The sequence below is a fragment of the Nesoenas mayeri genome, assembly GCF_963082525.1.
Source record: "Nesoenas mayeri genome assembly, chromosome: 1".
Taxonomy (NCBI): Eukaryota; Metazoa; Chordata; class Aves; order Columbiformes; family Columbidae; genus Nesoenas; species Nesoenas mayeri.
In genome coordinates this window covers 21,925,134-21,941,962 of record NC_137541.1, presented here as the reverse complement: position 1 = coordinate 21,941,962, position 16,829 = coordinate 21,925,134, and the positions used below count along the sequence as shown (strand labels likewise).

At 40.2% G+C, this 16,829-nt stretch overlaps 1 protein-coding gene across 1 annotated transcript in view; it reads left to right on the top strand.

Annotated features, from left to right (window-relative positions):
* MAPK12 (mitogen-activated protein kinase 12) overlaps window positions 1-16,123 on the top strand; it is a gene marked incomplete at both ends in the record, with an annotated part of 36,910 nt that extends 20,787 nt beyond the window's left edge. Inside the window, 8 exons of the mRNA XM_080349826.1 lie at window positions 2,534-2,563; window positions 3,816-3,863; window positions 9,491-9,605; window positions 10,269-10,340; window positions 12,466-12,545; window positions 13,328-13,406; window positions 15,118-15,291; window positions 16,053-16,123. Of these exons, the coding sequence (XP_080205952.1) occupies window positions 2,534-2,563; window positions 3,816-3,863; window positions 9,491-9,605; window positions 10,269-10,340; window positions 12,466-12,545; window positions 13,328-13,406; window positions 15,118-15,291; window positions 16,053-16,123 (669 nt within the window). The remainder of the gene's footprint in view (window positions 1-2,533; window positions 2,564-3,815; window positions 3,864-9,490; window positions 9,606-10,268; window positions 10,341-12,465; window positions 12,546-13,327; window positions 13,407-15,117; window positions 15,292-16,052) is intronic.
* Between the last annotated feature and the right edge of the window lie 706 nt (window positions 16,124-16,829).

Here is a 16,829-nt window from a genome sequence, read left to right as displayed (position 1 = left end):
AAATCCTGTGAAGCGTTTTGGCATTTCCTATGGGTGATGTTAGACCTTGCCTAATCTGCGAGTAATACTCAGCAGGAACTGGTCTGCTGCAAATGCCAAGATGGACTTGGGCACGGCAGTCAACAGTGCACCCATGTGGCAGCAGAGCCTGACCACGATCTGGGCTGGACTGCTAAAGTTGTAGGCACAGGATTAAGGGAAGTGGTTTTTTTAATTTATTTCCACCCCCAGCTCTTGTTTTCTGAACCTGGGAGGCTACAACTCGAGTGCTGTGTCAAATGTAAGAGAGGAAAAAGTAAATGTCAGAGGTTTTATTTTTGTTCAGTCACTGCTTTAAAAACTTGGTGCCTTAAATTCACATCTTGTGCTGCTTAGGTTGTATGGGACTTGTTTAAGTTCAGAAACTGAAGTGTGAAATGCATGTCTGAAGAAGCTGGCTTTGATCTGTAGCTTTGCTTTTCCCTAGTCCCCTTGTCAGGTGCACAGTGAGGGTCCCTTTGCAGAGGGACTGTTGCATTTAAAAGGTTAATTGCTTATGTTGGTGGCTGCTGGGGAAGAAGGCAATGGTTGCTGGGGAAGAAGGCAATGGTTGCTGGGGCTATGGCTGGTTGACAGTTGTCCTACAAGGTCCAGTGCTTCTGTGCACCTCTGATGCCATGCCAGCTGTCCCTGCTGAGTCTTTCCTGGCTCTGACAGCGGGTTCCCAGTAACTCCTTTCCCAGTTATTGTCCTGTTCTTCAGCATGGAATAAAATGAAAACTCTCCATGTGAAGCTGGTGGGATTTGCCTCTCATCCATCTTTTCACAGAATCACAGAGTGTTGGGGGTTGGAAAGGACCTCAAAAGATCATCTAGTCCAATCCCCCCACTGAAGCAGAAACACTTAGATGAGGCTACACAGGAATGTGTCCAAGCTAGTTTTGAATGTCTCCACAGTAGGAGACTCCACAACCTCCATGGGCAGCCTGTTCCAGTGTTCTGTTACCATCACTGAGAAGTTTCTTCACAAATTTAAGTGGAACCACCTATGTTCCAGTTTGCACCCATTACCCCTTGTCTTACCATTGGTTTTCACCAAGAAGAGCCTGGCTGCATCCTCGTGACACTCACCCTTTACATATTTATAAGCATTAATAAGGTCACCCCTCAGTCTCCTCTTCTCCAATCTAAAGAGCCTCATCTCTCTCAGCCTTTCCTCATAAGGGAGATGCTCCACTCCCTTAATCATCTTTGTTACCCTGTGCTGGACCCTCTCCAGCAGTTCCCTGTCCTTCTTGAACTGAGGGGCCCAGAACTGGACACAATATTCCAGATTTGGTCTCACCAGGGCAGAGTAGAGGGGAAGGAGAACCTCTCTCGACCAACTAACCACCCCGCTTCTAATACACCCCAGGATGCCATTGGCCTTCCTGGCCACAAGGGCACAGTGCTGGCTCATGGTCATCCTGCTGTCTACCAGGACCCCCAGGTCCCTTTGCCCTACGCTGCTCTCCAACAGGTTGCTCCCCAACTTATACTGGAACCTGGGGTTGTTCCTGCCCAAATGCAAGACTCTACACTTGCCCTTGTTGTATTTCATTAAATTTTTCCCCGCCCAACTCCCCAGCCTGCCCAGATCTCTTCTGGGGACTTTTTAAAAAGGCTTTATTGTTTTTATGTTGCTTAGTGTCAGTAGGATGAGCTGCCATCAGTTGTATGGTCTGGGGGTTTTCAGGTCAGATCCCCACACCTGGAGTGCATCCCAGGCTGCTCTTGGAAAGCATGTCCTCACTTCAGGACAGCTTTCTACATTTCTCAGCTGGTGAGAGGAACTCTCTACCTCAACGGGGAGTATCTGGTCACATTCACAGGTGCAGATGTCTGCATTCAGTCAGGTGTCTTCCCAAAAGAACTAGTCCTAGGTGTCCAGTTTGTTGGTTTGACTTCTGAGAGCCCTTAAATAGGTCACTGGAAGGGTGATGAAACTGTTCAGGTAAAAGATGTTGTAACTTGACCTCTCCATGTTAGATTGAGGAAATACTGAAGCAGCAATAACTGTAGCGAGAATTCTCAGCTAAGACCTGGACTGGCTTCATCCTGGTCTTAAATGATGTCTTAAAACTCTGTGCTGCTGGAGCATATGAATCTAAAATACGATGGCACACCAGAGATGTCTATTGCAAGAGAGCATTTCTGATACATAAAATAGCAGGATTTATTTTTATGCATATATATATATATATATATATATCTAGCAGTGCCAAAAAATAACTGGAAACAGGTTTTTATGTATGGGAAGAATTAGAAAAAACTGTATGATCTGTTGCAGTACTCAAACTGATTTGCTGGTTTCTCATTATTGGGGGAGGGAAAGGGCAAAATGCTAGTTTATTATCTGAACATTAAAAACATAATGAAAAAATATCTTCCGTGCAATAAATATTTTCTTATTTCAGATTAATTTAGCACTATGAAAAATTACTTCCTCCCCTGCCCTAGGCAACTTCTTAAAGTCATGACCTCATTAACTAAAAAATACATTCTCTTTTTACAGTATATTCACTCATCAGGCATAATTCACAGGGTAAGTTGAAATAATATAAAAGATGCTTATATTTTGATAATGTGAGTGGTGTTTGTGTGTAAGCATTCTCATAAATATGCCTGAAATTCTGTTTATAGTGTCTATAGTGTTTGATGATGCCTTTTGGTTCTTGTTCAATAGGAACAAAAGGTGGTATGGCTACATCAGTGTAAGTTGGGAACTCAAGGTGCACTAAATACAACTTAGATTTGGATTTCTTAAATTACTTTGTGAAGTTGAGTTTTAAATCCCCACAAGAGCAAATAGTGTCTAAATTGAGATGGATAAAAGGTTTTTTTCTGGCTTTTTTTTTTTTAAATTAGGATGAAACTTTCAAAAACAATGTTTAAATGTTGTTTAAACATCATGTTAATGTTCAAAGTTGGGGCAGGGGGAATGAAAACGTAGAAACTGAAATAATAGTCCCAAATTTTAGAGCCTTGAAAGCCTCATTTTTTTCTGAGATAAATTAAGCATCTGATTCTTTTTGAATCCCTACTGTGTCTAAAGTCCACTTTCTTTTCTCTTTATAACTGTGAATGTCTAAGAGTCACTGACATTGCAAAATCTTCTTAGTCATTTCCAGTACTCTTCCTTTTGCTGCTAAACTTAGAAGTACGACTTTTAAAGAACATTAGAAGTCCCTACAACAGCTAAAGAGGCTTAAGGGAATTTTATTTTTTCATGTTGCATTCTTCATTCAATTGACTTCATTAGGAAATTGATTTTCCCACAGAAAGGAGCAGAGGCTTTTAAGTAAAATCTTCTTTGATTCCTTCGGTGCTCCTTCTAGGTCCATCAGGATATGGAACCTTTTTGAAAGTACATTTAGACATGCATTGTGTACAGTCCAAAAATAGTGAAGGAAATTTATTTTACTCCATCTCAGTATACGTGAATCCTTAACTTTGTGGTGTATTAAATGCTACAAATTTATGTCCAAATCCCAGGAACAGTAAGATGAGTGAGTTCCTTCACCGACAAATATTTTTCTGACTTGTAGCAGAAAAAAAAAGTTGATTTATCTGGAGGGAAAGCATACTGGAAAAAAAGCCAAACATATTCAAGTTTGTGTCTGTTTCTGTTATTTGTTATGTTTCATTTTCTAATTTAGATTGATGACATCGTTTTACTTGTTGCTGTTCTAAGTAGTTGTATGAAAACCATTAAACCTAAATGAAAGAAAGAAAGTGTGTTTTGTAGTACTTGCTGGAAAATAAATAAATAACAACTATTTCAAATCTGATTACAGGATCTAAAGCCTGGAAACTTGGCAGTAAATGAAGACTGTGAATTGAAGGTAGGATATGTGTATTTGGAAAAATAGTCAGATATATTAGAACCACACCACAGAAGACAACCAGTGCAACATCTGCAGAGGTGCTGGCCGGTTTCCGTGCTGGGCCAGGCTTGCAGCCCACAGGCTCTGAGGAGTCAGGGAGAAATAGGAGAAGACAGGACTATGAAAGGGAAGAGGATCCAGATGAGCAGCGGTAACAGCCTTGAAAAAAATTACAAGAGGCTGCTCCTTATAAGTATTTTACCATTTGTCTTACTGCAGTCACCGCAAGATTAATTAAATATTTATTTGAGGAATAAAGCCCTGAATAGTGAGTGTCAGTTCACCTCCTATTTGTATGTCCTCAGCTGACATAAATGTGCATTTCATATGAATGGCAGAGGCGATGTTTAATTCCTGAGATTGTTCTAGAGCCAAGCACAAGAAGTGGCTGCACCTCCAGCTGGAAACATTGCCCAGGATGTCCCAGCTGAAAACGTCCAGGAAGACAGGACACTCTGGGGAGCTGGTGCCCAGTGCTACCAGGGTGGAGATGGGGGTTGACTCCAAGATATAAGGGAGGATTTCTGGTGAGGAGGTTGTTATGTTCATGGCACCACTACAGCAGTTGCTGATGTGGGTCCCTCCAGCTGGGTGAGGAGCAATGTAAGAACTGAAACTGTTCCTGTGGGTTTGTTGTTGGAGCAGTCTGTGCCACAGCTGTGTGCCCACACCGAGTGCACATGTGTGACAGTAACACTCACCCTTTTCCTGTGTGGTGTGTATGTTGCAATGAATACTGGTATATTTGTATGCAGGCACTCAGCTAAAAATAGTGTTAAAGAAAAAAATCATGTCATGGTTACAGTCCAATATGAACTGTAATGGAGATTTGGTTTTGTGATACGTTTTATTCACTTCAGAGGGGCATGAGAGACATCACATACTGCTCACCACGAACGAGAACTTATTTCTTTGAAAGTGATTCTTCTGCACTGTTACAACTAACAGTAGCATCAATTGCATGTAGACTACAGATTACTTCATAGCAGGAATATATCAGTTCTTCTTAATTTTTGCTCTTAATTGAAGGAGTGAGATAAAAAAAATACATTAAAGGGAGACAATTCCTAATTCAGCCTCCTGTAGTTCAGCTATTAGCAGTTCCTGCCACTACTCTGCAAGACAGGAGAACTTGATGACATTTTTTGTATTACCTGGTCGCTGCTTCTCTGCAGTGGGGCAGGTGTTGGTGTGTACCCTGACTCCTTCATCCCACCCATGGGGGCTGCCCGCCAGACATGGGCAGGAGGGTGGTGCTCACCTACACCCCTTGCCAGGGTGGGAACTGGACTTAGCTGGCATGCACCCCTGGGAAGCAGGGCTGTCGCACCCATCGTGGAAAGTTACCTGTGTTGAAGTGTAGATGTTGCCACTTCCTTGGAAATGGTCTCAGTAGAGTCCATCTGAGGGGCCGTTCTTCTCCTGCACATGTGTACACATACACAGGCACATCGCAAGAAGAGCCAGAGGCACACAAATGTACTGCAAAGAGCAAGTTTTATTTTGGTTACCTCTCTACCAGGGGATCTCCAAGGTCACACCTAAGCTCCCAGGCAGAGGTGACACAGGCGGGGACGCAGGCACTGGTCAGTTCAGCCCTGCTGGAAGATCCCTGGGCCTGCTGAGCTCACCTGTATGTCAAGGCTTCAGGCAGGCGCAGCCTCCTGCTCCTTCTCACAACAAAGCAGGAATCTCAGACATAGCGATAAGGTGTCTAGAGTTTCTCACAGGCCTATGTTATCTAACACAGAGGTTCTACTCATCAAGCACACAAGGTCAGTAAAACAATTAGTGTGATGTATGTGCTTTTTCTACAGACAAGTGCAGGTCACTTCAGGGTATTTACATTTAACCAGCCTCCTCACTGAATCTTCTACTATATTCCCATACGCACGTTTGTCACTTCAAGCCTCCTTCTAAATCATTGGACTGAAATACTGAATCTGGCCAGTTCTGACTGCAGTTCCTTACACGTATTGGAAATCTTCCAAAGCCTGTTAGAGTGGATAATATTCGTAGTTCAGAAATAATAATGCAATGTACCCTGACCTAGCAAAAGCTCATCTATTTGTTTGTGTAGAATGGCTTTTTTATAAAAAAGCCCATTATTTATTACAAAGTAGAATTATGTAGTACTCAATACTGCTTATTTTAGGAATATAGTTAATTCTCTCGAGTGCAGAGGTAGTAGCCCCAGACTGCTTCTAGTCCCCAGTTAATTCTGTTCTTGTATTTTAATTTTTTATCAATTTTTAGAGGTTTTGGGTTTTTTTTCACCTGCCTTCTCTTAGCCCTAGTGGTTGGAAAGGCTAGTGAGGGTTTTTCAGTTAATTACAAAATCAAGCTACATCTTCTGTGCTGTGCTAGAGTCATGACTGGCCTATACATCCTTACAAAACAACAGTAAATTTGAATAGGGGCTTTTGTGTCCTGATATGTAAGTACATTTGGATTTTATGACCAAGGTTTCCTCCCTAAAAGAGATATAAGACTTTGTGGGAGAAGCTCAGTTATGTTGGAATTCCAGCTTTGAATAAATATAAAAACTCTACAGAACAAGACCATAGGATGTGAAGCACTCCCTTAATTAAATAAAAGTTGATGCAACACTGCAAGGATGATTTTTAGCATATAACATACAAACTACATACTTGTGTGTAGTTGTTGTAATACGGTTTTTTGGTCTTTGGCGACTGACCTGCATGTTCAGGGTCCTGTCATTTTAGAATTTCCCTATCTGACACAAAAATCATTGTCTCCTCCTGCCTTGTGGGTGGCCAAACAGTGAGTGAGATGGGGAAGAAAAGATAATATAGCCAATGCAGTTGTACTTGTTTCTTTCCCCCTCCGCCCCAGCTGTGCAATTACATTTTGAGATGCAGCCCAGGTCTAAGACATCATTGCATGATACAATCACTGTATCTCCTTATTTAACACAACTTATTTTTCTGTTACCTTGGAGACTTTTAAGCTTTTAGATAAACTCTGAGGCAAATAATTCTACATCGGAGCACAATTTTTCACAATGGAAAGGAGAAAATGTGGCATTAAGCTTTAGGGTGTTTTTTTTTCTTGACTCTCAGAGTGAAATGATGCTGTCGCTGGTTGTACAATAAGCTCTGATAACATATGCAGAAGAAAGCGCACCTTTGCAGTTAGGAAATCCTGATTGTCAAAAGGCAACTCTGGTCTATAAACAGAAAGCAAACTGTAGTAAGTTGAGAAGGATGCATAAAAACACCAAGGCAAGGATGTAACTGGGACCTCTCTTACACCAGAGGAGGTTAAACTGGCTTCCCCTGCCTGTGTGCCTGCGTTCGGGTGCGATGGGCAAATGTGACCCTGCTTGGAGGTGGCACCTTCAAAGTCAATTTATTGGGTGCAGGACCAGGCAGCCAGGGATCACCCAAACCCTCTTTCCCCCGTGTCTGTGTGCTCACCATCTTCCCTTGCATCAGCTCCAGCAGCGGTGAGGCTGTAGGCAAGTTGGAACAGTTCCTTGAATTGGTAATTAATAATAAGCAATCAGTTTTACTTTTCACTATGAGCTTTCTGGCCACCTTGTTTGATGCTCTCAACTGTTACACAGGAATCAGAAATGTGATGGTGAAGGGTGCCAGAGGGGAAACCACTGCCCTTTCTGTGGTCTCTAAGTTATTTTTGTTACAGTTATTGAAGCAAGTTAGGAAGATTAAGTTTGCTGAGTGGAAAGGGAGCTTGTCCTTGAGGAGCTTAGGGAAATGTGATCTCTATTTCATAATTCCTGCATTACAAAAAGGATTTTAAAATGTGCTCTGAGAATTGCTTTGGAAGTTCAAGCTGAAAAGTTGAAGGTGGGAGTATGAGAATAATAGTTTCATGTCAAGTTTGTTGTTGAAGTGGTACCATGTTAATACTAAGTGCTAACAGGATATGCTTGTTCCTGAACCTAATGAATATGTTAATAAAAATCCTGAAGTTAATACATAAGGCACAAAAATTCTCCCTGTTGTTTTCTGCTTTCCATAAATACACACCCAAATTATATTTTAGCTGTATCCAACTCCCAAGTGTCACAAGCCTTAGTATGGAAAAGGTCTAAAAAGCTGTATTGGAATAGATGGTACCACATTTGGCTTATGACCGGTTACATTAAACTTCCTTTTTTTCCATCCCACCTCCTGTGTTACTGGGAAGACATAATATGTGTTGTATATGTAGAATGAATTTGAAAGCTGTGTATGAAAGCATATTTTGTTACTGCAAATACTCTGAGTCCAGTAAATGTTAAGTACTCCAATTTCTGAGGGGTAGCTTCAACTGTAATGAATTGTATTTTGTTGCTAAGAATAAAAATCTCTTCCTTTGCATGCTATTCCTGTTTTTAAACTGGTAGCATTATAATTAGCAGTTATGGGGAAGATTCGGAAATGATGTTTCAAGAATGGCAATAAAGATAAGTGATAACACTTTGTACTCTTGACCTATGAATGAAAATATAATTTTCCTTTCTGCTGGTGTCAGGGAATGATAGAGCTCCTAAAATATTTTAAAATGTTTAATTACAGAGAGCATTACAAAAACATCACTCCTGGTGTAATAATGCAGAGGTGCTCCTAGTAAAAACTTCTGCCCTGTCAATATGTGTGAAACCCGACACACACAGAAACTAGTGGCTGTTCATGCAAAGCTACATATTCAAGTATCTGTGGATGATGATGATTTATCTTGAATAGATTTTAGTTACATGAGACACCTGCTTCTTGTTAGAAGCATGAGCTTCTCAATAAACTCTGAACTGTCATTCCAGGAGCGGAATTTCCTCGCTGTTGGCCATGTCTTTTGGCACCATCTTTTGATGGTCCATGCGAGTGGGTCTTTACGTTAGCTGACTCTGTACAAGTTGACAAAAGGTCATAACATTCATTGTTAATCTTGCAGCTGTACACATTGCTATATCTAAAGATAAATGTATGAGAGTCTTAGAAATAAGCTAAATTGTGCATAATCCTTCAAAAAAAATTGCACTGACCTTGTATTTCTTAGAGTTCTATAGTTTGACACAGCAGGTCTGGGAAAACTCAGTGGGGCTAAATAATCATAATTCCCTACTCTTGTTGTATATTTTCATTGTGACCTAGAGGAAGCTTTCCCTTGTATGAAAACTCTTAAAGATACTTGAATGTTGTTGGAACGCACTCTTGAATAATTGTGCAATCTGGGATATGAGAGCAATGAATACCATGTAAGAACGGTGCTGTTCTTTTAGCCGTAACAAGCTACAATAGTCGTTCCATGGCCAGGGAATTTTTTGCATTGAATGGGACGTGTATCTTTTTAATTAAAAATCTGAGAATTTATGATTTTCTTTACTGATTTTACAGCTTTTTAGTGTTGCTATAGAAATATCTAACATGGGGAAAAAAATTTAAAGCTCCTTCCTACTTCTGTCTTGATTTTTCAAATGAGAGCAAGACACTTCAATGGGAAAAAATAAGCCAATCTCTGCAAAATGCTCCAGTTCTTTTATTTTCCACATTTGTAAAGCCTGTATGAAGTAAATAACTAGCTGTGTGATCAGGATGTTCTTTCTACTTCCACTACAGATTCTGGATTTTGGATTGGCAAGGCACACAGACAGTGAGATGACTGGTTATGTGGTTACAAGGTGGTACAGAGCCCCAGAGGTCATACTGAACTGGATGCATTATACGCAAACAGGTCAGCCTCTCTTCAGAAAAGTCGTAACGGAGCTGAAACGTTCACTGAATCAGGCAATACATAATCAAGTCCTTGTTTCCGAAGTGAGCAAGAAATTTGAGGTGGAAATGACAATACAGTTATGTAAAACTTCCTTATAGATAAATTGCAGGTAATCATTTGGTGGTTGTGAGTATGAGGGCTTTTTTGTGTATTTTCTGAGAGTAACAAAGTGCCAAGGTGGTTGGAAAAAAGTGATATAAATGCATACAGATGTGACAGTCTGCTCTATGTTCTTGTATTATGCGCTGTCATCTTCCTGCAAAGATGTGCTGCTTGTAACTGGGACAGACAGGGGGGAAATGGCAGGAGGATGGAAATCAAGTAACATTGGGATAACTATGGAAGGTTTTGAAAGCGCTGAAAATTTACTTCCCACATGCATCTGCCTGTTACTGAGAAACTGATTCTGCATATTATCAGATTATCTCCAGTTTGCTAGTTAGAAAGGCTTGCAGTTATAGCTGTGCTGTTACTTATACTTGTCAAGGCACTAATTTATTTTGTAACAGGCTATAAAGGTAAATTTTACACCTCCTTAAAATATGTTTTAAATTAAACTTTATGTACATTTAAATGGACAAGTATTCAGCAATTTAATGCTACTATTGGTCTTTTTTTCAGTTGACATCTGGTCTGTGGGCTGTATAATGGCTGAGATGATAACTGGAAGGCCTCTGTTCAAAGGCAATGATCGTATCCTTCAGTGAATTTATGACACTAAGGTTCTTATGTGATACAGTAGGTCTGTTCAAAAACTAGTGATCATTAATGGAAATGAATAGTAAAATGGCTTGCACCTTTCTTGTTAAGCAGTTATTTGATATCTGTGCCACTTTTGCACATCTGCAAATTAAAACTTTTATTACTAAATTTTTTTCAGTGGAGGAAGATAGGTGATCTTTGAATCACATCTCAAATCGTCAGGTAAAAGGTCCTGTGATGATAGAAAAGGCATATTTTAATTTTTTAATTAATAGATTCCATAACTCCAGAACACGCACAGATTCTGCTGTAGTATATGGACTTATGTGCACATGCAAGTCCATTTCATGCTTTTTGAGACTTTTACCAAAAAATGTTATGTAAATAACACCTAGTAAAATCTTTTATATTTACAGAAAACACCTAATCCTATCATTTCCTTGCTGAGGAATTAAGAAAACAGTTAAGACTAAGCCATAATTCAATCTCAAGTGATACTTTATTTGCAGGAGTAGTTGTGATAGTTAATAGATGACAGTGTTAATAGAAGACAACAAGAATTTTTTACTTGTTTTTGGTTTCCAGCTTTGTATGTTTGACAGCTCAGCCTAATCTTTTTACACGGCTTTTCCCTTGTGGAGTTCCAGTCAACAAATTGCCTATCTGCAAATATTTGTTTACAGAATAACAGCATCACAATTATTTATTTTTAGTTATGCTTGTATTTAAGTACTTACATGTAAGAATAGGACATCATTGCATGGATCATCTTATTCTTGTTTTGTGAGCAAAAATGTAGAAAAGGAAGATGGCATTCACCAAATAAATGAATTGGGCTGTGGAAAAGTAGAATACATCAAATTATTTCAGCTGTGCAGATTTTAAGTGCACATTAGTTCTTAACGAGAAAATAGTAAAATGCCTGCCAAAGAACAGCTGTTGACTAACACGGCGTTTCTAAACTAATGCTTGAGCTTTAAGGTACATAAATGAGGAAATGAATGAGTCATAATTTTCAAGTTACACTGTAAATGTGAGTGGAAATATTAGAATTTTAGTCGTACTGGGTTTTGGAGATTTCAGAACTATTGGCTGAAGTTCTGCATCCTGTGTACTGAAGGAAATTGCCCTCACATAACAGTTCTGGCTGGCCCTTGAGTGTGTGAATCAGTATTACCTTTTGCCAGGGAAATGCAGCCATGGTTTCAGCTGTAGGTAGGTGAACAAGGAATTTTTGTTTTAGTGTTATGAACAGGTTATCCTGCAAGCTTGTTATGGGATTTTATTTATTTCTTTATTTTGTCAGCATTACCCAACATTGCCCTTTTCTGCCGGGGCTGATGAAATCCTGGTGTGCCAGACGCTAATCAGGCTTCTAGCTTCTTATCTGCTGCTCTTACCAGAGCAGCAACAAGTCATCAAACTGTTCCCTGCAGGATTAACCTCCTGTGAGTCTCGTGTTTCTTCTTTGAAACAGCTAATACTGTCAGTGGTTAATCTGTGCTGGTTTAGGACACAGAAGGGACATGCAACTCAAATTATTAACTACTAGGGAGCATTCCGATGCCTGACCCCCAGAGTCTTCAACATCTCAGCATCTGGAATTTGAGCTCAGCAAGTGGGAAATGAGGAGCAGAGAGATTAATATCTATCCTTGAAGTTTCTCATTATGGAGAAGAACTAACAAAGACTGGTTTCCTCTGATTTTTGTCCTGTTTGTTGTACCACTTGATGTTCCCTGTGACTTCTCCTGCCTGTGTCACCTAAGTATTACATACACCAGGACAATGCATCCAATATGTGTTGATTGTTCAGATACTCCAATACTTTTGGACTGATTTTGACCCAAAATATAGAGGCTACCTGATGATATTAGAGCAGTTTGCAGATGATTCAATTATGTGTTCCCAAGTTACAGGACATTTTATTTCATGTCCTTTCAGTGTCCTTGCATTTTGCAAGAAAAACGGAGAACTTTCATCTCATCCTTTGTATCTTCTCTTCAGTCCTTGCATTGTGATTTTTGCTTTATTCTCCAATAGTGAAGAAACTCACAATTTTTGCAAGGTGTTTAGTTTTATGGTGAAAGATTTTGTTCCTTATTTCTGGTGTTCAGATCTGGACCAGCTCACAGAAATCATGAAAATAACGGGTACACCAACTCAAGATTTTGTTCAAAAACTGCAGAGTCAAGATGTGAGTATTCTGCTTCGTCAGTTGGTTTCACATGTCTTAATCTGACTTAAGCTATGCTCAGTTCCTAGACTGGCTGAGATAATATATATTGACTACTGAAATGCCCCCTGAGGGTACATCTCTGCCTTGAAATGCTTTGCACACCCAGAATAGCTACTGGATATTAAGAGTGCACAGAAAATGATCAGGACACTTGAATAATCTATATATTTAAATACTTCAAAGTTTCCAGTATGTACCATGTAAACAGCTGAGCTGATGCGTTACTACCTTTATCAGAAATGTACTGAAAACATCAAGCTATTCAGAGAACCCACTTGTTTCTGCAGATGTCTCTGATGTCATCTTTCCTATTCTTGTGTGGATGTCCATCTAGAATCCTTAAGGCCCTACTGTAAAAAAAACTAAGATTAATCATTACAGTAATTATACAATTTATATATTAACGAATTACTGTATAAGGTTCGTTTCTAGAGATTAATGTAAACTATGACATTCTTTCAAACTATACTTACATATTTATTCTAATTAATATATTAAATATTTAGCACTAATAATTAAAGCTTTACATTATCATTTTTTAATCACAGTTTTAAGGCTTTATGTAAAAAAAAAATCCTTTCAACAAGAAGGTGAATATAATCAGGGTTTATGACCCTTAAAAAATCCATTTGTACAATGTGCTATCAAAGCATTGTTGAATTACCTATTAAGCATATAGTTAATGTTGTTACATTGGAATGGCAGCAAAGGTCTAATTTAATATTTATGTTTCTTTTAAGGCAAAAAACTATATCAAAAGCCTCCCAAAAGTCCAGAAAAAAGATTTTGCATCCATCTTGAAGTACGCAAGTCCTTTGGGTAAGACAGTTTGTGTGGTTGTGTACAATGTGTCTTGTGTTTGCATTGGAGACAGCAGCAGTATCAGTCATGTGGTGGGTTCTGTGATGGTTTTTGTGCTTTTCTATCTCTTGCTTTCCATAATTCATAACTCTGATTTTAGTGGCTGAACTTTGCTAATTTTAGACTCTGCCAGGAATCAGATATTTCTTAAAAGAGTCAAAAAAATACTTCATGTTTTAGGCTCCGATCCAGCATCTGCTTAATGGTTTTACTGGAGCAGCTTTCTCAAGAGCCCTGGGAAATTAAATATATGTAATAATTTTTTTGTGTGTATTGTATTTGAAATATAATTCTGAAAGCACAATCTGATCTACAGTAGAAATGCAAGCAAATAGAAAGCTGACATGTCATGGAATGATTACCTCCTGAGAAACATCTGTGCATTCCTGAGAAGCACTGGCTTGGATTTGATAGGTATGAACAGCCAGAAGAGCACACTGAGTGTGCATAACTGTGACATGACCCGAGGCAGTCAGACCTCTGAGGTGGCTCTGCCCAAACCTTATCCATTCCCCAATGACCTAAACACTCACAAAGCCAGTTTTATTAGATTATCATTTAGGATAATTGAATCTTCTCAACTTAAAAGGTTTAAGTTTTATGTTTAGATAGAGTAGAAATAAGCATGATTAATAAGCAGCTCTTATCCTGACTGCACGGTTAGCTCACTGAACTTCTCAGCTGCAGATGAGACACATTTCCATTTGGTTTTTAGGATGTTTCTTCCTATTGCTTCTGTGCCCATCTGGCTGCTCCTTACATAGAGAGCAACTGCTCATGGTCTGAGAGAGAAGGTTGGAGAGAATCCACAATGTGGCAAGCAGGAGGTGCAGCGTCCTGTCCCGCACTGCTGCCTCTTCTTCCTCTCAGCTGTTCCATCCAACCCAGGAATGTTCTTTCAGGATGGAAAAACAGAGAATAAACAAATCATTCATCACACCTGTTTACACTAGCTGATTTTGACAGTTTAACAGTGAACCTCATCCAAAATCCACTGGAGAGGAACATGCAAGATTTTCACGAATTGTTTTGGCTGAGGTCAGAAACACACAGCAGATGAAGGCAGCACTGAGAATTCTGAGCATGGAAAACTGACTTGCCTTAGCCGCCTTCAAAGTGTACCTGGGCTTGGATTTGGTCACACACAGAGCATTTCTCTTTAGCTCTACACTCGCCTGTTCTTTCTGCTGCTATCCGGTTGTGATGACCTTAGAACCAGAGCACAGTGGTGGCAGTGATGACAGACACCTGGGAAGGCCCCAAGCATGCTGGTCTTGGAGCAGAGAAGTCATGACCTGAGGTGGTGTGGCTGTATTGCATACAGAAGCAAGGGAGCATCTCTGTGTCTGGTTTTGTACACATCCCAGCTTGCTCACAACATTATTTTGTCATGCAGATGGGCCCCACTGTTTAGGGCTGTTACACAGTCCTAAAATCACTACTACATTTATACAGTCCTAAAATTACATTTGGCCCTTTGAAGGCAACCACCAGGCTGATTCTGGCCCCTGGTGAAAATGAGTTGGACATGCCAGGGCTATAGGATGAACACCAATGATTCTGCTTTGCAGCTCTGTGTTTATTTAAAAGATTTCCTGGGCAACATTACTGTGTGTGAGGTGAAATCAGTGGCGTGGTTTGAATGCACTGTTTGTTTTCTGTTCAACAGCTGTAAACCTTTTGGAGAAGATGCTGGTGCTGGATGCAGAGAAGCGAGTCACAGCAGCTGAGGCTTTGATGCATCCTTACTTTGAACCAATTCATGATCCTGAGGAAGAAACTGAAGCTGAGAAATACGATGACACCTTTGATAACATGGATCTTCCACTGGATGAGTGGAAGCGTGAGTTTAGTTTTGCGATGTTTTAGAAAACGACCAGATAGGAAGGCCATCCCGAAATAGGAGTGTTCCCCTTTACTTCCTTTGTTTTTGATGGAACAAATTAGACAGCGCTAAGACAGAGAAACACTATTGATAAGCCAGTGTTCCTCTTATCAAGTCTTCCTGGAACCACCTCCAAAGGTTTTCTCTGTTACTTTCCTCAGTGTGTCTGTTCTCTCATCTTCTGCAATGTAGGAAAGAAACCATTTCTGTAACATGTTCCTTCCAGTGGATAGGACAGGCAAAGGTTCCTCAGCTGTTGGCCCTATGGGAGTGCAACTGTTGCTGGCCTTAGAGATGTTTCCTGTCCCTGAGAGAACCTGTGTCAGCAGAGGTTTAAGCCTGAATCTAGTTTTCATCCAATGTCAGAGGTTTGTGTTTTGACTTTTAAGTGAGGACTGGACTTTTGAAGTTGATGTGCTCAGTAGCTCGTTCTGAGGATGTTGCACACTATACTGTAAAGCCCATGTGCACATCCCTTTGAAAGCATCTGTAACGTTTCAGTATTGGGCTACTTCTTCAAATGTGAAACAGTAAAACAAAAAAAACCCAATCCTTGGTTCCCTTACTTGTACTCTTTCTTGTTTTTTGCCTGAAGAGGTCTCTCTCTTCCTGACCCTAGACCAGAGCCTAACCATAGGGGGGGCTGCACTTTCCTGATGTCTGTACAGCTCCTTTTCTGATTAGACCAACAACACTATGTTTATTCTGTTTTTTTCCAGGCATTACATATAAAGAGATATTGAACTTCAAGCCACCACAAACATTGGAGTCAAAGGAGACAGCGGTGTAATTGTATGACTCCATCTTTTGAGAACTCAGAAGAAAGCAGGAAAGTTGTAAATGTTTGTGAAATTCGGGTGTATAAAACTTTTCTAAATAAACTGGATGTAATCTGTTTCATCTGCACTGTAAGAAAGAGCCGTGTCTTTTACTCTGCACTTGGAAGTTGGTGCCTTTGAGAGTAGCATTTCAAAACTATCCAGGAACTTATTCTTGCCTACAGCTTCTTCCTTCTGCACGAAAGGATTCAGACTGTGATAACCTGGTGCCATCCTTGAAAGAGCAGATAGGACTAATTCTTCAGAGACCAGAAACATACAAGTTACCACCCCAAGCAAGTGGAGACACAGGATACGTCCGAGATGTGCCGTGACTGCTTCCCAAGGCCATTGAACTGTCTTGACTGCAGTAACTATTTGTGTGACTTCCTCTGGAATATTTCCACTCAGTAAGATGCGTGGAGAGGCAAATCAGCCACTGTCACCTCAGGCAGTGCAGCAGATAGTGGAGACACAGCCTGGGTGAAGGGGACAAGAACCTGAGCTCCAGCTGTGTCTGATGGATCTGTGCAAGAAGCTGGAAGCAGAGAAGTGTCAACATCTTAGATGTTTTTCAAAGTAACCAGCACAGCAGGACAAGATTTCACAAATGCACAGGGTAAACAGCCAATGGATAAACAGTCATTTTCAAGGGGTGCAACATTTTCCTCTGAATAC